General features: G+C 43.1%; 1 protein-coding gene across 2 annotated transcripts in view; it reads right to left on the reverse strand.

Annotated features, from left to right (window-relative positions):
* Window positions 1-23,531, reverse strand: part of CHRNA7 (cholinergic receptor nicotinic alpha 7 subunit) — a 547,224-nt gene that overhangs the window by 24,262 nt on the left and 499,431 nt on the right. For both annotated transcript variants that reach the window (XM_073586951.1, XM_073586952.1), the window contains 2 exons: window positions 16,833-16,919; window positions 3,442-3,551 (listed from right to left, as the gene is read on the reverse strand). In XM_073586951.1, coding sequence (XP_073443052.1) covers window positions 3,442-3,551; window positions 16,833-16,919 — 197 coding nt within the window. The remainder of the gene's footprint in view (window positions 1-3,441; window positions 3,552-16,832; window positions 16,920-23,531) is intronic.

The raw sequence follows: 23,531 nt of genomic DNA on the forward strand, positions 1-23,531 counted from the left end.
TGTAGTATGAATGTAGCATGTATGTAGTATGCATGTTGTATGTATGTAGCATGTAATTTTTTTTTTTTTTTTACATTTAACACATTAGCCGGATGATGGGACTACTACTGTCCCATCATTGGCTAATGTGTCAATCACTGTCATGGTAGCAGGCATCGCCCGATGGGACTTGTAGTCCCATCGGACGATGCCTGCACAGACCCCCGGAGCCTGCACAGACCACCGGCAGGCCGGCACAGACCACCGGCAGGCCGGCACAGTCCCCCGGCAGGCCGGCACAGCCCCCCGGAGCCTGCACAGCCCCCCGGCAGGCCGGCACAGCCCCCCGGCAGGCCGGCACAGCCCCCCGGAGCCTGCACAGACCACCGGCAGGCCGGCACAGACCACCGGAGCCTGCACAGACCCCCTGGCAGGCCGGCACAGCCCCCCGAAAGGCCCGTACAGACCCCAGAGAGGCTGTACAAGGGCAGGAAAGGGTTTTTCTTATTCCGATACCGGAAGTCCCATAGACTTGAATGGGACTTCCGGTATCGGAATCGGCGATACCGATACTTTTTTTAAAGATCGGCCGATACCATCCGATACGATACTTTGAAGTATCGGACGGTATCGCTCAACTCTATTGGTCACACATTGGTGGACAATGTTATAAATTCACCCTTCTTTTCCTAATTAAAAACAATCCTTTTAATTTAGGTTTTGAAGATATCAGCTTTAGGTCTGTAATTAAGTTGATCCAATATATGTAAATGAACATAGAATAATTCATCCTTTTTCCTGCTAAATCTTAGTAAGTATCAGCATAACCGATCCAAATACATATAAATGCTCATTTCCATACTGCAAAGCAGAAACGTCTGTTCAGAGTTCTGGTGTTTGTAGTATATTTGGCTGCAAAGCTTCCAAATGTGAATGCAAATGTTTTCATACATGAACAGAATGCAGGATACATTAAATTATACTGTACTAGTTAAAATTATTCTGCACATGCTGATTTTCCTTCCTGTTTGTAAGCAAGTCATTTTTAATTGCACTTGCAGCCACATGAGCTTTAAAAATACTGTAACCCCATGCTGCATCTTACAACCACTACGCAAGAAGCAATTTGAAGACACATCAGGAGGAAAAGTATTTCCAATTGATTTACAAATATGCTGTATTTAGACAGACAAAGTCATTTTCCTATTAATATTTCAAGATATATTCTAGCAGGGTTACAATTTCCCTTTAGTCAACGGCAATCCCCAGCGCATATTTTCGAACATATTGATAGGATATATTAATGGGCTATATCCAGGCAACTTTACTTTAAGTCCTCACTGGACCACACACAGGCATAATATAGGCCAGTTTTAGTCTATTTGCTAGATACATGGGTTATTTACCACACTAACCTCAGGTCTGCATTGAAAAAATTGCAGTTTGTGCACGTTTAGATCAAATTATGAACTAACTTAATGCATGTCATCAGGAGACAAGTCCTAAACTCTCTCACTACGCAGATGTCACGGTTGTACCACTCAGTGTGTCTGGGATGCAGTTACTGACAGCTTGGCCATCCAATCTGGTACAGGGGTGTGCTGAGCTGTCAGTGTGTTGATTGGCAGCTCAACTATCCAATCTTTGACTGTGAGGCGTCGGCTGTCAATTGTTTACTATCCCGAGTGATTGCCATGACAGTTAATTGAGCAGCTTCTCCCAGACCTCTGCCAGACGTACATTCAGCTTGTGAGGTTTGTGGTCCCTGTGCCTTGAGTTCTGTATGCTTGATTTGCTGACTGACCTTGGACTTTGTTCTGACTATCCGCCTGATCAACCCCATCTGCTCTAATCTATTATCCTCCTGGTATTCTGACCTCGGAATGTTACCTGGCCACGCTTTTGACTCTTCCTTCTGTTTATTATGTACTGTTATGAATGGGTCACCGAGGAGGAGCGCGCAATAGGCTATGCCACCAGAACACCAGAGAGGTTGGTCACTCAGCAGATTGCAGACCCCTGATCTTAACAACACAACTAGCAGTAGTCGTGGAGCATTCCTACATTGCCCTAGACGCCTCATCACAGCCGGAGGACTAACTAAGCCTAAACTCAGAAAGGTGAAATCTAAACTGCCCCGGAGCAGATCACCAAAGGAATAGACAACCCCCAAACATATATTGTCGGTGAGACAAGATGAAGCACAAACACAGACAGAAAATAGACTGAGCAAATGATGGGGTCCACACTGACTAGATAGGACAGGACAGAAAAGGCACTGTCTGCAATCATGCAAAAACCCAAATAAATCCAACATGACTGAGGTACAAAAATACTGAGGTTTGAACAACCTCGCCTCCACTATATCAGCACTCAGGTGTGAACTGGCGGCTAGCAACAGGCTAATACAGCAGGGGACTGAGCAAACAAACACAAGATACAAAAATACAGGACAGGAGCCAGCAGCCCCAGGGGGAGCAAGCTGACCCCTGACAGCAAGGAAAAAACAGATGCAAGGGGTTTAGCAAATGACACTTAGCTGAAAAAATGCAGGATCAGGCAGCAGACAGAAATCCTCAGTAAGCAAAGAAAGGAGTATCACCGGCAGTCACTGAGAGAAGTCTGCTCGCTTATGTAGTCCCAGTTACTACCATCACTCCTCCAATTATCTTCTGCAGCTGTTAGGTTAACATCATGTTGACCAGCATCACTACCAGCAGTATCCACCAGAGGGAGCCTTGCCTCAAAAGTCGGATCAAGAGAGTTCACAACAACGTACCCTCATGGCTTCTGACCCTGGACTCCTTAACCATTCTGACTCACGACTTGGCCGTGAGAAATGACTAGCTTGACAGCAGATGAACACATGAAGCTGCACGAAGACCAGTCATGACTACAATTTATGGACATGACTGGCCCACAAAGTAAAGGAGCAGAAATATCACCCACTAGTATTGATCCTGCTTAAAGGGTTTGTCCAGCCTTAGGCTACAAGTCTGCAGTCAGTCTATGTAACTGCAGACTTGTGAGGAATCTACTGTGCCGACACCAGGAGCGGCAGGAACGTAACTGCAAGTATGTGATTTATATATATGTGATTAGATTGGCACAGCTTCACTCGATGCAAGTGTATTGAGCAAGACCTGGATACAGTCTAGTAGGGATCTGACTGCAAGTATGCAAATTGGATACTTGACATCACATGACTGCCCACTACCGGCACAGGAGAATCCTCACAGTCATCAGTTCGCATGATGTGAGAATTCACAAGTCTGCAGTCACATAAAGTGGCTGCAAACTTGAAACCTAGGGCGGACAACCCATTTAAAAACAGCTGTCCACACTTATTTGGGTGCTGCCTCGCCTTTCAGCATTTATATAACACAATCATAAAGTAAATTTTCTTTAATAGATTTCTTAATGCATGTTTAAAAATTACATATGCATAATTAATGAACATACCCATTTTGGCATTTTTCCTCCATGTGGGTCATGATGATGATATTGAAGGACAATAACTGTTACAACCACAGAGAGACCCACAATTATCATTGTACTGGCAAAGTACTGAGCTGTAAAACATAATAGTGGAAAACCAGAATGAGTAAATATACTTCAATAGGTGACATAGAGCAATGCCAGTAATTATAACCAGTATGGTCACAAAAACTGCATAATATTATATATAAAGTTGCTTCTGAATGAGTTAAGCTTCATTTATACATCAGTTATTAAACTTGTTTGCAAAAAAAACCACTACGAATTTCATCAGTGTGCTGATTCTTATTTTCATCAGTGTTTAATCAATGTTTCAGTTTTTACCATCACTTTAATCTGTGATTTTCTCATATGAAAAATTAAAAGTTGAAAAGAATCTCCTATCTATTGCAATGGTGTACTGTCCATGATTTTCATGGGCCAATAAACTTACATTGGCCAATTTTATCTGTGACTCATATTAAAAATGGAAATATCTCTGTTCTGTTTTTTGCAAACTACACAATCTACAAAAAAACACTGACATGTGAATAGCCACATTGACTATAAAAGGATTATGTGCGATCTATGAAAAACATGTAAAATTAAATATGAAAAGCATGTGTCTGAATAAGGTCTAAGTCTGTATTGACTGAGTAACAATATAAACAGCCAAAACAGCTGTTATATTCATTGTATGGAACAATATTTTCTCACCTAGCAATAGATCTAAAAATGTGATTTTGAGTCTTAAGCCCCCGTCACACACAGCGATCTCACTAGCGAGATCGCTAGCGAGATCGCTGCTGAGTCACAAGTTTTGTGGCGCAACAGCGATCTCACCAACGAGATCGCTGTGTGTGACATTTATCAGCGACCGGCCCCTCTGTCGGGTATCACTGATAGTCCTCGAATGGCCTGGACATTTTTTTGATTGCTGGTCTCCTGCTGGCCAGCACGCATCGCTGCGTGTGGCAGGCGGGAGACCAGCGATCAGCGAGCTGGAGCTGGTAACCAAGGTAAACATCAGGTTTCTAAGCGCCGCGCTTAGAAACCCGATGTGTACGTTACATACCAGCGAGCTGGTGCAGGGAGCTGGTAACCAAGGTAAACAGCGGGTTTCTAAGCTCCGCAAGGTGCTTAGAAACCCGATGTTTACCTTGGTTACCAGCTCCCTGAACCAGTGTGCTGGTATCTTAACGTACACTGCGGGTAACTAAGCGATGTGCGTCGCTTGTTACCCGCGTGTCGCTGTACTGATTGCTGGTGAAGCTGCCTGTTTTGCAGCTCACCAGCGATCATGTAGTGACACACCAGCAATCCTGACAAGTCCATATCGTTGTCGGGATCACTGGTGAGTTGCTATGTGTGAAGGGGCCTTAACGTGCCTTAATCAATTTCAACAAAACATTCTTTACTCTTGACCTCCATCTCCCTCCCAAATACAGATTTAAGCTCATTCTGCCAAAGGTTCATTTACACTGCGCAATGTGCATAGTTAGGCTGGAGACACACCAGCGTATGGCATCTGATGCGAGAGATATGCTAATGACCCTCGGCTCCTCCTCTGCTGTGAGCGGGAGCTGAATGTCATGCTACTGTCCTCCGATTCTCTCGCACAGAATCGGAGCACAGCTGCGGAGGAGGCAGAGAAATTCATTTTTCCATCTCCTCCACTGTTGGCAAATATCGCACCACACTTGGATGATATCCGAGTGATGTGTGTTGTGTCACTCGCACCCATAGATTTATATGGGTGCAAGAGAGCCGAGACACGGCCGAGTCTTGGTGCCAATCACAGCATGCTGCGATTGTTCTCGCATTCTGATTCAGCATGAGAAAATAATCACAAATGTGAGCTGGCACATAGAGAACCACTATGCTTTTTCTCTATGTGCTGCTGTTTCGAGTACTATGCAATGTTTTTTGTTACATAGCACTCGGCCGTAGTGTATAGTAGTGTGACTCCAGCCTTAAATAACAAACAGGCATTCTTTTCATCACTCATTTAATAGACTGTTTACATAAGTCAACAATGTGTCAGATATGCACTGAATAATTAACATTATGTAAAGTGTCTGAGAGTGGTAGTCATGACCAAGTTGCTGACCCATCATGCTTTGGCACTTTACAGGAAAATTGTGTGGTTCTGGCTGGGATGTTGATGTTGGTGTTGTGTGGGCCTTGTGCCCGTGCTGGCCACCTTTAGCTAATGACTTCCACATATCAATGAAGAAGGCTTCATTGCAAACATGTGAACTTTACTGAACTTAATAAGCATTATGTATGTGGAATAATGAGTACACAGTCTTAACCCTGTGTTATGCACAATATGCCTGACAAGTACAGCTCACCCATTTTTGTTTCCCTCTCCTCTCCGAGGTGGCAGGGGATCCTGTCCCTCCCAGTACCTTCCTATCTTTAGGTGCTGCTTGAAACTCCACTACTCAGTTTTACAGCTGTCCTTGCGGAGCGCAGGTGTGACCACCATGGCCTCTCAAGGCCCCGTGACACACAGCCATCTCGCTAGCGAGATCATTGATTGTGTGACGACACAGCGATCTCGCCAGCGAGATCGGTGTGAGTGACGGGGATCAGCGACCGGCCCCCCTGCCGGTTATCGCTGATCATGCTCGATTGGCCTGGGCCATTTTTTGATCACTGGTCTCCCGCTGGCCAGCGCGCATCGCTGCGTGTGGCAGCGAGAGACCAGCGATCAGCGAAGCTGGACGCTGGTTTCAAATGTAAACATCGGGTATCCAGAAGCTGCGCGGCTCTTAGATACCCGATGTTTACCTTGGAAACCAGTGTGTATGCCGGTTTCCAAGTTAAACATCGGGTATCCAAGAGCTGCGGCTCCTGGATACCCGATGTTTACATTAGAAACCAGCTTGCTCGCTGGTCCTGATCGCTGGAGGGGCTGTCTATGTGACAGCTCACCAGTGATAAGCCTAGCGATGTCCCAGCGATCCCATCAATGTTGGATCGTTGGTGGGATCGCTGGGACAACATTATGTGTAACGGGGGCTTCATGCTCATTGTGCATGAAGGTTCTCATTTTTGAAGGTTCATACTTTCTGGAGTTTTATTATCACAGTTGTTTATTTTTCTCATTTTCTGAATGAATAATGCAAAGTTTGTGGATATTTTGTAGGAATAAGTAGGGTTTTCTTACAAATAAGAGGGTTTTGGTGGTAGTTGTTAAATATGGGTACTTTTTGTTGCACTATGTTTATGGTTACTAAATTTTTTTTGGCATCTGATGTTGTGCACGTTCTTTTACTACATCTCTGTGAAGGTCACTGTTTACTTCTAGAGCCCAGAAAATGAGATAATTAGATATTATAGGCGGTTTTCTAACCTGAGCTTGTCAGGCGCCTGAACTCGGGAGTGCCAGAGATGCGCCTGACCCAGGGTTAAGTATGTTTCATTCACTGCAAGAAGCCTTTTTTCACAGACATCATTTCCTTCCACTGTAGTCTGCTCCAGCACACTGTTTCACCTTACTTTATCACAGCCTAGCTTGTCGCCACAGCAGAGTTCAGCGAGATTCTCTACACCCACTTAGCATCTCTACATCCCAGGACCAGGAAGAAGGGTAGGCAGGGTGGGCACCTGCCTAGGGTGCTACCACCTGCCTACCAGTCACTGACACAGCTCACTCCTCTCTCTGTCTTGCGCCTTGGCCGTCGCTATACCATGCAAATACAATTTCTGTGAGCCTCGCCACCGGCACAGAAGCAGAGGAGCTGTCATCTCAACTGCTCTGCCAGGATCTCCAGAAAGATGCAGTCCACTTCAGGCCTGCACCTTGTTGGAGAAAGCGTGTGCAGGGGACGTTGGATGGCGCCGTGCAGTGACATCATTGCGCCCTCCAACATCTACTGCTGCACTTCACAGAAGAGGAGATGAAGATTATGTGAGTATGAGCTTTTTTTCCTTCTTCAAATCTTATATTCCTGACTGTGCAGGGGGGAATGAGAGGAGGGGCTATGTAGATGGGTGAGTTAAATAAAATGAGGTGAGAGGCTGTGCAGATGGTGGGAATAAACTGAGGGGCTGTGCTGATGAGGGGAAAACTGAGGGCCTCTGCTAATAGGGATGTGGAATAAACTGATGGGCTATTCTAATGGGGGAATAAACTGGGAGGCTTTGCAGAGGTGGGAAGCAGAGTGTCTCCGTGCTGAGAGGGGCATAAACTGAGGGGCTTTGCATAGGGGGATAAAATGGGCTATGCAGAGGATTGGGAATAAAATAAGGGGATGAGTAGAGATGATAAGATAAGGGGCTGTGCTGGGGAAGGGGGAATAAAATGAGGGTCTATACAGAGGGGGGAATAAACTGACAGGCGGTGTAGATGGAGAGGAATAAACTGAGGGGCTGTGCAGATGGAGGGGAATTAACTGAGAGTTTTTCCCCTTCTGCAAAGCCAGAGAGACAGAGGGGGAATAAGCTGAGGGGCTGTGCACATAGGGGAATAAACTGAGAGGCTGTGCAGAGGAGGGGATAAAATATGGGGCTGTGCAGATGAAATGGAATAAACTGAGGGACTGTGCAGGTAGGGGAAATAAACTGAGAAGCTGTCCATGGGGGCATGAAATGATAAGCAGTTAAGAGGGTCCATGCAATGAGGAGCTGTGCATGGGCCATGAAAAGAATGGATGTGCATTTTGGCCATGAAATGGGGGACTGTGAAGGGGGACAGCAAAGTGTAAGAGGAGCTGTGGTAACCATACTGTACATGGAGCTGTAGAGGTCATTGTAGTCGTGACCATAAGAGCTCAACAAACTTGTTCAGGAAATTTTCGCCAATCTCAAGTTCAGCACGAACCTTGCACATTTGTATTCGTGTTCAGATTCCCAAGCATTTTCTTCAAAATAGGCTAAATTCTGCCAAAGTTCGGTAAATGATCGCGTTTCCACTAAAGCTTTTGTTAGGACTTTGGCTAGGATAGTGGTGTGTATGAAGAGTGGAGGGGACATGTTTGATGAGGGGAGGGGGTGGGGAGAGGTCAGAAGGGCAGCGGACTGTTAATCTTTTTTATTATTTTTTTTTCTATTAACTTAATGTATGGAGATTCCGGCAGCCAGTAAGGGCACAGAAGTATTTATTTACTGATGATGTTTCTGGTGCTATATACATGTGCAATTGATGGCTTTGGCTCTCTAATTATGTACAGATGATGATTTTGGCTTCTTTTTCATGTATTGATGATGATTTTGGTGATCAATACATCACCAGAATCATCATCATGACACCTACCTGTTAAGTCACATCACTAATGTACACCACTGTTTTTACTTTTGATAGCATTTTTTGTGAAAAAGTTAGCAATTCAAGTGGAAGTGGGCATCAGAGTTTGCTACTAACTCATTGGCGTTAAAGAGGGGCTGTGCATTAGAGGTCCAGTTAACTTAGTCTGTGAGCCATTCCTTTGCCTTGGAGTGGAGGGGCACCATTGGCTTCATCTTCCTAGAGCACCAAAATATTTTGTCCCAGCCCTGCCACGTCCTATTACTATTAACTACCTGGATCCACTGCTAGGGACTCTCACTTGTCCCACAGTCTCCGTCCTCTTTAGTTTCATACCTTCAGTGTTTATCAAGCTCAGGGTTGCTCGTGACACCTCATCCTATCCAAGGAACCCTTTAAGGCGGAAGGCCACTCTGTCTTTTCTGTCAGTTCATGTCTTATTTTAGCTGTGGATCACCCTTTGGCAGAACTGCACACTCGTTGCTCTCCAACTTCTCACTCCCTCTATTCAGGAAGTAATCTGCCTTCTCTGGGACTAGCCCCTCCAACTGTGGGACTGTCCCAAACATTAACTATATCACAACTCTCCCTGTCTTTGCCAGCTACCTGTCGGTGGGCAGACTACAGCTTCATACTAACAATGTAAAACATGTCTATACACTAAGCCTATTACATTTATAATGCTTATCCTATACTACCACATCCTGTACTGTACATTGCTTACATTACTACATACATTACATAGGGTACATAGGCAAAAATCTTTAGGTACTGTCACACTTAGCGATGTACCAGCGATCCCAACCAGCGATATGACGCGGTCAGGATCGCTGGTACATCGCTAAGTGGTCGCTAGTGAGCTGCCACACAGGCAGATCTCACCAGCGACATCGCAGGGGACGGGGGTCGCTACTTACCTGTCAGACCAGGCGATCCTGCGTCCTCCCGCCCGGCTCCACGCGTTGCTCGTCGGTGCCACAGGAAGCCCAGCAGGAAGCTGACGACGAGAAACAGTCCTGAACGTTCTCACGCGATCAGCGATAACCAGCGGGGGAGCCGGTCGTAGGTAAGTATCAGACACAGCGATATCGCTAGCAATATCGCTATAACGTCACTAGTTATAGCGATATTGCTAGCGATATCTCTTAGTGTGACTGGCCCTTTACACTTTACATGACACAGCATGTACACAAGACACAGGACATTAATTAGATTACACATCACTAGTGTTGAGCATTCCGATACCGCAAGTATCGGGTATCGGCCGTTACTTGCTGTATCGGAATTCCGATACCGACTTCCGATATTTTTTCAATATCGGAATTCGGCATCGGAATCGGAAGTTCAAAGTTGATTGACGGCCTGACGTCATCATGATGCGCGGTGTGTGCGCATCATGATGCGCCGTCATTTCGGGCCTTCCGGGGGTCTCTGCCGGCCTGCCGGGGGGCTGTGTGGACTGCCCGGGGTCGGTACCGGCCTGCCGGGGGGCTGTACCGGCCTGCCGGTGGTCTGTGCACCCTGTGGGGGTCTGTACCGGCCTGCCGGGGGGCTGTGCTGATGTCCGGGGGTCTGTGCAAGCATCGTCCGATGGGACTACAAGTCCCATCTGGCGATGCCTGCTACCATGACAGTGATTGACACATTAGCCAATGATGGGACAGTAGTAGTCCCATCATCCGGCTAATGTGTTAAATGTTAAAAAAAAAAAAAAAAAATACTACATACATACTACATACATACTACATGCTACATACATACTACATATATACTACATGCATGCTACATACATACTACATATATACTACATGCATGCTACATACATACTACATGCTACATACATACTACATATATACTACATGCATGCTACATACATACTACATGCTACATACATACTACATATATACTACATACATACTACATACATGCTACATACATGCTACATACATACTGCATGCTACATACATACTACATACATACTACATACATACTACATGCATGCTACATACATACATACTACATGCATGCTACATACATACTACATGCATGCTACATGCATGCTACATACATACTACATGCTACATACATACCACATACATACTACATACATACTACATGCTACATACATACTACATATATACTACATGCATGCTACATACATACTACATGCATGCTACATGCATGCTACATACATACTACATGCTACATACATACCACATACATACTACATGCTACATACATACTACATACATACTACATGCATGCTACATACATACTACATACATACTACATGCATGCTACATACATACTACATGCATGCTACATACATACTACATGCATGCTACATGCATGCTACATACATACTACATGCTACATACATACCACATACATACTACATACATACTACATACATACTACATGCTACATACATACTACATATATACTACATGCATGCTACATACATACTACATGCTACATACATACCACATACATACTACATACATGCTACATGCTACATACATACTACATATATACTACATGCATGCTACATACATACTACATGCATGCTACATGCATGCTACATACATACTACATGCTACATACATACCACATACATACTACATACATACTACATGCTACATACATACTACATATATACTACATGCATGCTACATACATACTACATGCATGCTACATGCATGCTACATACATACTACATGCTACATACATACCACATACATACTACATACATACTACATACATACTACATACATACTACATGCTACATACATACTACATATATACTACATGCATGCTACATACATACTACATGCTACATACATACCACATACATACTACATACATGCTACATGCTACATACATACCACATACATACTACATACATACTACATGCATGCTACATACATACTACATACATACTACATGCATGCTACATACATACTACATGCATGCTACATACATACTACATGCATGCTACATGCATGCTACATACATACTACATGCTACATACATACCACATACATACTACATACATACTACATACATACTACATGCTACATACATACTACATATATACTACATGCATGCTACATACATACTACATGCTACATACATACCACATACATACTACATACATGCTACATGCTACATACATACTACATACATACTACATACATACTACATGCATGCTACATACATACTACATACATACTACATACATACTACATGCATGCTACATACATACTACATGCATGCTACATACATACTACATGCATGCTACATGCATGCTACATACATACTACATGCTACATACATACCACATACATACTACATACATACTACATACATGCTACATGCTACATACATACTACATATATACTACATGCATGCTACATACATACTACATATATACTACATGCATGCTACATACATACTGCATGCTACATGCATGCTACATACATACTACATACATACTACATGCTACATACATACCACATATATACTACATACATACAATACATTCATACAATACATACATAGACATACAGTACATATAACATAGAGTAACATACTTACCAATACTTGTCACATTGTTCCCCGAAGCCATTGTCTTTTCTGGAATAAATATTAACATAACAAACCACAAAAATACTCACCCACGATCCGAAGCAGTCCACGAGTGTGTCCCACGACGATCTTGGGTTGAGAACTGCAGCATCAGATGATGCTGCCGTTCTCTACGGGCTGCAGGAATCCAATGACGGAAGGTAGGTATCCTTCCGCACTGTATTCCTCCGCCACTTAAAAAAAAAAAAGTCCCTAGTCTCACTTTATGCCATTGCTGTGTGGGAATTTCCCACGCAGCAATGGCATAAAGTGAGACTAGGGACTTTTTTTTTTTAAGTGGCGGAGGAATACAGTGCGGAAGGATACCTACCTTCCGTCATTGGATTCCTGCAGCCCGTAGAGAACGGCAGCATCATCTGATGCTGCAGTTCTCTACCCAAGATCGTCGTGGGACACACTCGTGGACTGCTTCGGATCGTGGGTGAGTATTTTTGTGGTTTGTTATGTTAATATTTATTCCGGAAAAGACAATGGCTTCGGGGAACAATGTGACAAGTATTGGTAAGTATGTTACTCTATGTTATATGTACTGTATGTCTATGTATGTATTGTATGAATGTATTGTATGTATGTAGTATATATGTGGTATGTATGTAGCATGTAGTATGTATGTAGTATGTATGTAGCATGCATGTAGCATGCAGTATGTATGTAGCATGCATGTAGTATATATGTAGTATGTATGTAGCATGTAGCATGTATGTAGTATGTATGTGGTATGTATGTAGCATGTAGTATGTATGTAGCATGCATGTAGTATATATGTAGTATGTATGTAGCATGTAGTATGTATGTAGTATGTATGTGGTATGTATGTAGCATGTAGCATGCATGTAGTATGTATGTAGCATGCATGTAGTATGTATGTAGCATGCATGTAGTATGTATGTAGTATGTATGTAGTATGTATGTAGCATGCATGTAGTATGTATGTAGTATGTATGTAGTATGTATGTGGTATGTATGTAGTATGTATGTGGTATGTATGTAGCATGTAGTATGTATGTAGCATGCATGTAGCATGTATGTAGCATGCATGTAGCATGCATGTAGTATGTATGTAGTATGTATGTAGTATGTATGTAGTATGTATGTAGCATGCAGTATGTATGTAGCATGCATGTAGCATGCATGTAGTATGTATGTAGTATGTATGTAGTATGTATGTAGCATGCAGTATGTATGTAGTATGTATGTAGCATGCAGTATGTATGTAGCATGTATGTAGCATGTATGTAGTATGTATGTAGTATATATGTAGTATGTATGTAGCATGTAGTATGTATGTAGCATGTAGTATGTATGTAGCATGCATGTAGTATATATGTAGTATGTATGTAGCATGTAGTATGTATGTAGCATGTAGTATGTATGTAGCATGTAGTATGTATGTAGCATGCATGTAGTATGTATGTAGTATTTTTTTTTTTTTTTTTTTAACATTTAACACATTAGCCGGATGATGGGACTACTACTGTCCCATCATTGGCTAATGTGTCAATCACTGTCATGGTAGCAGGCATCGCCCGATGGGACTTGTAGTCCCATCGGACGATGCCTGCACAGACCCCCGAAGCCTGCACAGACCACCGGCAGGCCGGCACAGCCCCCCGGCAGGCCGGCACAGCCCCCTGGAGCCTGCACAGACCACCGGCAGGCCGGCACAGCCCCCCGGCAGGCCGGCACAGCCCACCGGAGCCTGCACAGACCACCGGCAGGCCGGCACAGCCCCCCGGCAGGCCGGCACAGACCACCGGAGCCTGCACAGACCCCCTGGCAGGCCGGCACAGCCCCCCGAAAGGCCCGTACAGACCCCAGAGAGGCTGTACAAGGCAAAAACAGGGTTTTTCTTATTCCGATACCGGAAGTCCCATAGACTTGAATGGGACTTCCGGTATCGGAATCGGCAATACCGATACTTTTTTTAAAGATCGGCCGATCCATTCCGATCCGATACTTTGAAGTATTGGACGGTATCGCTCAACTCTACACATCACATTGTACACAACACTGATGTCATCAAGGGGGAGCAGAGCAATATGTCCATCTCCTTACAATTAGTTGGTACAGTACACATAGGCTTGCATTGCTCTTGGCAGCATAGAACCTGGTTACACAGGACAATGTGTTGCTGAGAATGATGATCTTCTGTACAACTCAAAAGATTATCTCTTCAAAAGAAGCATTTTCCTCATTCATCAGGTTATTCGTAGCCTGTTTAGGCAGCAAAATTATTGTTTACAAGTGTTCCTATGAATGGTATAAATGCACCTTAAAGGGAATCTGTCACCTACTTTTGGCGGGCTATTTAAATGAGGTCGGTCCGATCCGATGGGCGGTGTTTCTGATCTTTGCCACCTCCCCATCCTTGGCTGCCGTCCGCAGTTTTTTCATGAGTAGGAGTAGGTGTCCTCCATTTTTCATGCGTGCGCTAAGCATTCTTGGCTCGTGCACGCGCAGTATTCTTTGCCCAACTGCGGGCAAAGCCGAAAAGCCTTACTGTGCATGCGCCGGTTAACTAGGCCCCGAAACACAGCAAAATACTTCCGGGGCTTAGTTAACTGGCGCATGCGCAGTCAGGCTTTTCAGCTTTGCCCGCAGTTGGGCAAAGCATATTGCTCGTGCATGAGCCAAGAATGCTTCTACCTGAGACAATAAATTCGCCATGCCTGATTCTTTTTCCCCAAAAAATTAGAGTTGAAAGACATTAAATATATAAAATAGTCATTCGGTGCGCTTGGGCATCTTTAGCTATTAAAGTGATTCTTCCAATATTGCTACTGTGCTGATCCCTGGAGTCACATAACTGGAATAAAGAAGCAGTCGAGATTGAACACTGATGCTCTATTTTAAGTCCATAGGAATGACAGATATACCTGAGACCTATACTCTGTTAACTGCATAAGGCCCATAGATCGTTAGATCGTGAGTGGAACATTAGTGCACATGCTCATCCACTGCTCCATTTAAAACATATGAAACCCATCTGAGTTGCCAAGACACTCTAAGGGTGTGTGCACACGTTGCGGATTCTGCTGGGAATTTTTCAGCGCAGATTTGTTCAAATCCGCAGGTAAATCCACAGGTCAAAAGACCTGCAGTTTAGCTGCGGATTTAGTTTGGTTTAACCTGCGGTTTGATACCTGTCATTGAGCAGGTGCCGCTGCAGAATCTACACAAAGAATTGACATGCTGCGGTTCCACGTGGAAAAATCTGCAACGTGTGCACTGCGCTTTTCTTTTTACATAGACTAAAATGGTACTGTACAACACAGCAGAAACTGCTGCGGATCCGCAGGGCCAAATCCGCTGCAGATCCGCAGCAGAATCTGCAACGTGTGCACACACCCTTAGTAGAAAGGGGTAACAAGGTGACCAGAAAAGCACAAAAAGAACAGAATAGTAATGTAGAAAAATTGACAATCTTTAATGTTATCAATAATTACACTCAAAAAGTATTAATAAAAATATGCCTCAAAATGCGAAGGAAACATGAGGCTAGGGACCATATTATAAATCCATGGACAAGACAATGCTAATAAATAAATTTCAAAAAATAATAAATTCTAGTTAATCTGAAAAGAATTAATGATATCAAATGCATATACTCATGAACAAGCCAAGTTATTACTTATAAAATGCACGTGCAAGGAAAGAAATGCTACATGAATAGAGACATATGAAATAATGCTAATATGGATTGATGGGCTGAATGCAGATTCACTCTAGTGAGAATTAGTACTCAATTTAGCATACATGTCCACACAAATGAGGGAGCAAAGCCCCGTGTTAATACTTAGTAATAGATTAACTGAATAATAAAAATAATAGTATTACAGTCAACATTGTCAGAGGGTAAGAATGAACATAAGTAACAAAGCCCTAAGAAAGTAGCCTAACCGGTAGGATGCAGTGTCCGGGCCGCGTCCCTCAACCCCGACGCGTATTTTGTCCACACTTCCATTTAAAATATGTATTTTTATTGAAGTGTGCACTAAAGATCGGAATGCCATTATATAGCCAGATGTTTACATCTATACTTTCACTGCATTACTCGGACTTAGAATTTCTGAGTATGGAGCTTTAAATATGACTGGAAAAAAATGAGTTTGCATTAAAGCTGTCTTCAATTCCCAATCACTAACCTAGTACTGAAAATACCATAGCAGCAAATTGCAATGAAATACTGTGTTAATCCAATGTTACGCTGCTGTACCTATAGCATATCTCAATATGCAACACATTATTACTGAGTTGTTCTACTTCCCCTAGATACACCATAGGACATTTCTTTATATCTATACTTTGTTTAATGCAGAAATACAATACTGATCTATCATTTAATTACCGACTAAATAGAGCAAAGGAATTTCTCAGAGATTCATGAAAAGCTCTAAATTGAATTCCTTTACAATCTACTTCTCTAATTATCATGTATCTGTCTGTAGTGCTCTACATAGATAAATAATATTACCTATTAATGGAACCGAATCAGAAGTAGCAGGCATTATCTCCGCCACAAGCAGCATGAACACAGTGAGAGATAAAAGCACAGTTATACCTAAAATACAAACAAACAAAAAAGAACAATCAGAATGATACAATAATGACAGAATCCAGAAGGAATGATACTAGAGATGAACAAACCATGTTCGAGTGAAATTTTATTTTACTCAATTAGGGCAAGTTCACACCAGACGTATTTTTCAGCTTTTTTTTATACGTTTATGCAAATTTTCAGCTGGGTTTTACAGTACCAGGTAGGTCTATGAGATTCAGAAATCTCATGCACACACCTTGTTTGTTTTTTTCATCAGGGTTTTGTGCTTTGCATGTTTTCTTGCACAATAGAACCTCACTTCTTTCATGTTTTTTTCAGCGTTTTTCACTCATTGACATGAATGGGTGGTGAAACAACGCTGAAATTCCACAGCAAAAACACAGGTCTCAGATTTTGCTGTGTTTTCTGTGCCAAAACCTGATTCTGTAGAATAGGACTTTTCATTTTTGCACCAAACTTTATGTGCATGCACAAGAGACAAATTTAGCGTGCCAAAAACACAGCTAAAATGCAGCAAAAAACCACAAGAAAAACCAAGCAAAATCTGCTTTTCTTCTGCAGCTTCTTTCCTGACAAAAGATCAAGTTTTGTTGCAGAAAAGACACATCACCACAGATGGCGCCATGCCCAGTACTCCCAGCTCTTACCAGGACCTTTGTCCTTTTTTGTGCCCTGCTGGATCCTACTCTGTTGCCCATAGCCCTTCTTGGGAGCCTCTGTATCACTCCACTCTGGCCTCTCCTCCTTAATCCTTTTCCTTTATATTCTACTTAAAGTGAGGTTTGATAAAGACCCTGTATAGGGTCGAAACGTTACCTCGACACTTTATTATTGCTGTGGTGACTTCAATAAATTCATCTGTTATGCATTTGAAAACCCATATCTTGAGTGCGACTGTTTCTCTATATTTATGATTCTCACTGGACTAATTCCAGGTTCAGCCTGCACCTTCCGTACATCAGAGTGCACGCCTTTTTTCTGTAACTATACAGACCAAATCAGATCAGGAAATCACAGCCTAGCATAAAGAGGAGTGAGGACATTTACACGTGTGAAAGTGATAAGAAGATGCGATGAGGATCAGGCTTGTAAGGTGAGGAGCTGAGGTGAATCTAAGTATTTTTTTTGCTTTGCATCTTATGGTTATTATGCTCTAAAGATCTAATAAGGGGCATCCAATTTGCAGAGAAAAACTTGGTGAATCGAAATTCCTAAGAAAATTTGGGCAAACCGGCAAATTTGAATTTTGCCTGATCCGCTCATCTCTAAATGATACCCACGTGGTACTTTCCATTTAGAAACCAAAATAAAATAGAAGGATCAGCAAAATAATTGCATAAAAACAGTGAGAATCAAAATGAATAAATAATACAATAACTACTATTACTTTCTTCAAGGCGACTGCGATGACAGAAATTTACCACAGAGCCACCATCACATAAGTTGTGATGGGTGGTGTCATGAGACAGCTGCTTTACTATAGTTTGTCAGAGACAGATCACCTCTCAGTTTTATCTTTGATGGAATGAATGCACACAATTAAAAGACACTGATTCCAATAAAACACAGTTTATACTTGTCTAAAAGTGTTTTTCTTACATGTGAAGGCACTAGCAAGCATTCAGGAGCATTTAACCCTCAAATCACCACTAACTTTGGTAGAATCAGCAATACAACATTGTAAAAAATAAAACATTGGTACTGGGACAGTTGGTATGTAACAGGTGAGAAAAGTGGGGTTTTCACACTCTGAAAACATTTTTTTTAACTGCTGAACCTCTTTAGGTGCTTTTCTGGTATCTTCATAAGATGAATGAAGCGTCCCTTGGATTTGTAGTCCTGTAAAGAAGATTCTTCTGGCCAGTGTGGGTGGGTAAGGTGTTAAATGTAGCATTGGGCTTTGTGATTTGTGAAGGAGCGAAAGGTCCCATATTGGTGGTGTATATGCAAGGTTGCTTGATATCACAGTTGAAAATGGATATTTTTCCAGTGAAATGTTGAGCAGATGGTCTTAAAAGATCTGCATTGCCTTGTCACTTCAGCTGAGAAGTCCTCAAAAGACAGTATTAGTGTTCTTTAATCACCAGGGATTGTTTAAGTCACTGGTAGGCCTGTATTATGTCACTTTTGTAATTAAAAGTCTAAGTATTTTGTTATGACTTGCACCTGTGTTGTTGGAGTCCCATTTTGCTGAGCGAATGCGGTACACCCCTTTTATCCTTTGATCACCCGTGATGTTTATTATTTATTTATATAGCACCATTAATTCCATGGTGCTCTAAATGAGAAGGGGGGTTACATACAAAGTTATAGATATCGTTAACAGTAAACAAATTTACAATGACAGACTGGTGCATAGGGGAGAGGACCCTGTCCTTGCAGACTTACATTCTACGGGATAGTGGGGAAGAGACAGAAGGTTGGGGGTGCAGCAGCTCTGGTGGTGATGAGGCGGCAGCTCGGGTGGTGGTGAGGCGGCAGAACGGTTATTGCAGGCTGCAAGCTTTCCTGAAAATGGTTTTCAGGTTCCGTTTGAAGGATCCGAGCGTGGTGGATAATAAAACGTGTTGAGGCATGGCATTCCAGAGGATGGGGGATATTCCAACTACTACACTCAGAAACCCCTCTAATCTTATTAATATTCCCTGCATGCCATCTGTCTCTCTTAATTGTGCATTTTGGAATTCTCGCTCAGTGTGTAACAAACTCTCCTTCACTCATGACTTTTTCCTTTCTAATTCTCTTAACCTCCTGGCTCTTACTGAAACCTGGATCCAGCAGTCAGACACTACCGCTGCTGCTGCTCTTTCACATATGGGGGACTACACTTCTCTCATACCCCAAGATCAGACAATAGAGCAGGTGGAGGCGTTGGTCTGCTCCTATCACCAAAATGTACCTTTCAAGTTATCCCTCAACTACCCTCACTAGTCTTCCCTTCTTTTGAGGTCCATGCCGTCAGACTCTACGCCCCCTTCTCCATGCGAGTGGCAGTGGTGTATCATCCCCCTGACCCCTCCCATCAGTTCCTGGATCATTTTGCCACTTGGCTTCCACATTTTCTCTCCTGTGACATCCCTACCCTCATCATGGGAGATTTCAACATCCCCATTGTTCTTCCCCTCTCCCCATCTGCTACTCACCTTTTATCTCTAACCTCCTCGTTTGGTCTTTTGCAGCTTACTAATTCTCCACCGCATGAAGACAGAAACTCCCTCGACTTGGTCTTCTCTCGGCTTTGTGCAGTGGATGATTTTGCAAACTCACCTCTCCTGCTCTCTGGCCACAATCTTCTTTCTTTCTCAATCAAGAACTGCCAGGCTGCTCAGGTGACCCCCACTGTCCATACTTATAGAAACATACAGACCATTAAAACCCAGAAACTTATGAAGAACTTGCAGTCATCATTGGCCCCATCTCCTCCCTCTCATGTCCTGATTCTGCATTGAAGCATTGCAATGAAACACTTCAAAGTGCCCTGGATGAAGTTTGCACCCCCTATAAATAGAACACCACAACACAGACGGCGACAACCCTGGCACACCCTGCAAACACGTTTCCTGCAGCGGTGCTTCAGGTGCGTCGAACGTCTGTGGAGAAAATCCAATCTACACGAAGATTTCATCCATTATAAGTTTATGCTTAGAACATATAACACTGCCCTTCACCTCTCCAAACAAACCTATTTCAACACCTTCATCACCTCACTGTCCAATAACCCGAAACATCTCTTTGACACTTTTCATTCTCTACTCAACCCAAGAGTACACGCCCCATCCACGGAGCTCCAAGCTGACGATCTGGCCAATTACTTCAAAGAAAAAAATGACCAGATTCGACAGGGCCCTCATTCCACTTGGTATTTGTTATAATCTATGTGATTAGTGTTATGCTGTAATGTCTATTGTCTGTACAAATCCCCTCTGAAATGTAAAGTGCTGCGGAATATGTCGGCGCTATAGAAATAAAATTTATTATTATTATTATTATATTCGTGTGAAGTCTTGGAGTTGGTTGTGTGAGGAATGAATAAGTGTGAAGGAGAGTAGGAGGTCTTGGGAGGATCGAAGATTACGTGATGGAAGATATTAAGAGATTAGTTCAGAGATATAGGGAGGGGACAGGTTGTGGATGGCTTTGTAGGTCAGTGTTAGTAGTTTGAACTGGATTCTTTGGGGAATTCGGAGCCAGTGGAGGGATTTACAGAGGGGAGAGACAGGGGAGTAGCGAGGAGAGATTTGGATTAGTCGGGCAGCAGAGTTGAGGACAGACTGGAGTGGTGCAAGAGAGTTAGCAGGGAGGTAACAGAGGAGAGTGCCGCAGTAGTCAAGGCAGAAGATGATGAGGGCATGTACAAGAGTTTTAGTAGACTGAGGGCTGAGGAAGGGACAGATTCTGGAAACATTTTTGAGTTGGAGGAGATAGGAGGTGGCAAGAGTTTGGACGTGTGGTTTGAAGGACAGGGCAGAGTCGGAGTCACTCACATTGGTTTCACAGACTCACATGGGTTTCACAGTTCCCCACAAGGAAATGATTCTGTCAGTCCAACAATACGAAGGTTGCAATTCATGAACCGGTTTTCTAGATCATCTATATGATCTCTGATGAGGACATTTTCCTTAGTGATAAGGTTGCATGGTATGTGTGCAACGTTCTACATAATGGTAACACATGGCAATACCATTAAAGATGAGCGATAATACATATTTCTATGTAGCAGTACTGCAGATGTTAATCATAAGCAATATAACTTAGCAATATTTAGATAATAACATTGGAGGGACAATCCGAGGAAGGGAAGCAAGAAAGACATCATATCTCACTCCCTTACACTGGTTTCCATGAGTCCATATTCATCTCCTAGAGGTTTTCTCAGTCAGGTGGTTGAGTGGCATGAATAGCTGGAAGCATGGGACAGATCAACGTGGTTGTAGGAGCCCAGAGAGACATGTGCTTACATGATCAATGCTGTAATCCAACATCTACAAGCTCTTTTCTATATAGCTTGAAGAACTGCACTGAAGTTGGCCTAATTGATGGAGTGCAAGATCCAGCCAGCTTCAGTGCCCTTGCATTCCTTTCATACTGTAGAGTCAAAGCTGCCTCTACTTGCAGGATTGTCCAAAAAATGACACTGGAGTGCACCACAGGACAATCAGAGTGGGATACACTAGAGGTCCATAGAAAAACACACTATGTATGACTTTTGTAAATGTTTTTAATGTGTGTTGTTTCTGATGATCTTGTACTCAATAAATATTTTTCTATTGCTAAATACACTCACTGGCCACTTTATTAGGTACACCATGCTAGTAAGGGGTTGGACCCCCTTTTGCCTTCAGAACTGCCTCAATTCTTCGTGGCAGAGATTCAACAAGGTGCTGGAAGCATTCCTCAGAGATTTTGGACCATATTGACATGATGGCATCACACAGTTGGCGCAGATTTGTCGGCTGCACATCCCTGATGCGAATCTCCCGTTCCACCACATCCCAAAGATGCTCTATTGGATTGAGATCTGGTGACTGAGGAGGCCATTTGAGTACAGTAAACTCATTGTCATGTTCAAGAAACCAATCTGAGATGATTCGAGCTTTATGACATGGCGCATTATCCTGCTGAAAGTAGCCATCAGATGTTGGGTACATTGTGGTCATAAAGGGATGGACATGGTCAGCAACAATACTCAGGTAGGCTGTGGCGTTGCAACGATGCTCAATTGGTACCAAGGGGCCCAAAGAGTGCCCAGAAAAAATTCCCCACACAATGACACCACCACCACCAGCCTGAACCGTTGATACAAGACAGGATGGATCCATGCTTTCATGTTGTTTACGCCAAATTCTGACCCTACCATCCGAATGTCGCAGCAGAAATCGAGACTCATCAGACCAGGCAACGTTTTTCCAATCTTCTACTGTCCAATTTCGATGAGCTTGTGCAAATTGTAGCCTCAGTTTCCTGTTCTTAGCTGAGAGGAGTGGTACCCAGTGTGGTCTTCTGCTGCTGTAGCCCATCTGCCTCAAAGTTCGACGCACTGTGCGTTCAGAGATGCTCTTCTGCCTACCTTGGTTGTAACGGGTGGCAATTTGAGTCACTGTTGCCTTTCTATCAGCTCGAACCAGTCTGCCCATTCTCCTCTGACCTCTGGCATCAACATGGCATTTCCGGCCACAGAACTGCCGCTCATTGGATTTTTTTTCTTTTTCGGACCATTCTCTGTAAACCCTAGAGATGGTTGTGCGTGAAAATCCCAGTAGATCAGCAGTTTCTGAAATTCTCAGACCAGCCCTTCTGGCACCAACAATCATGCCACATTCAAAGGCACTCAAATCACCTTTCTTCCCCATACTGATGCTCGGTTTGAACTGCAGGAGATTGTCTTGACCATGTCTACATGCCTAAATGCACTGAGTTGCCGCCATGTGATTGGCTGATTAGAAATTAAGTCTTAACACACAGTTGGACAGGTGTACCTAATAAAGTGGCCAGTGAGTGTATATTGTGTGGTGATCTCTGTTTGCATATTCTATAGCTTTCTCTTTTTCCTTTTATATTTGCAGGATTGGAGAGCACACAGCTCAGGCTAACAACTCGATGGTGCTGCTGTTC

Source organism: Dendrobates tinctorius, unplaced genomic scaffold (genome assembly GCF_039654945.1).
Source record: "Dendrobates tinctorius isolate UK_male_01 unplaced genomic scaffold, ASM3965494v1 ptg000097l, whole genome shotgun sequence".
In the NCBI taxonomy this organism is placed as follows: domain Eukaryota; kingdom Metazoa; phylum Chordata; class Amphibia; order Anura; family Dendrobatidae; genus Dendrobates; species Dendrobates tinctorius.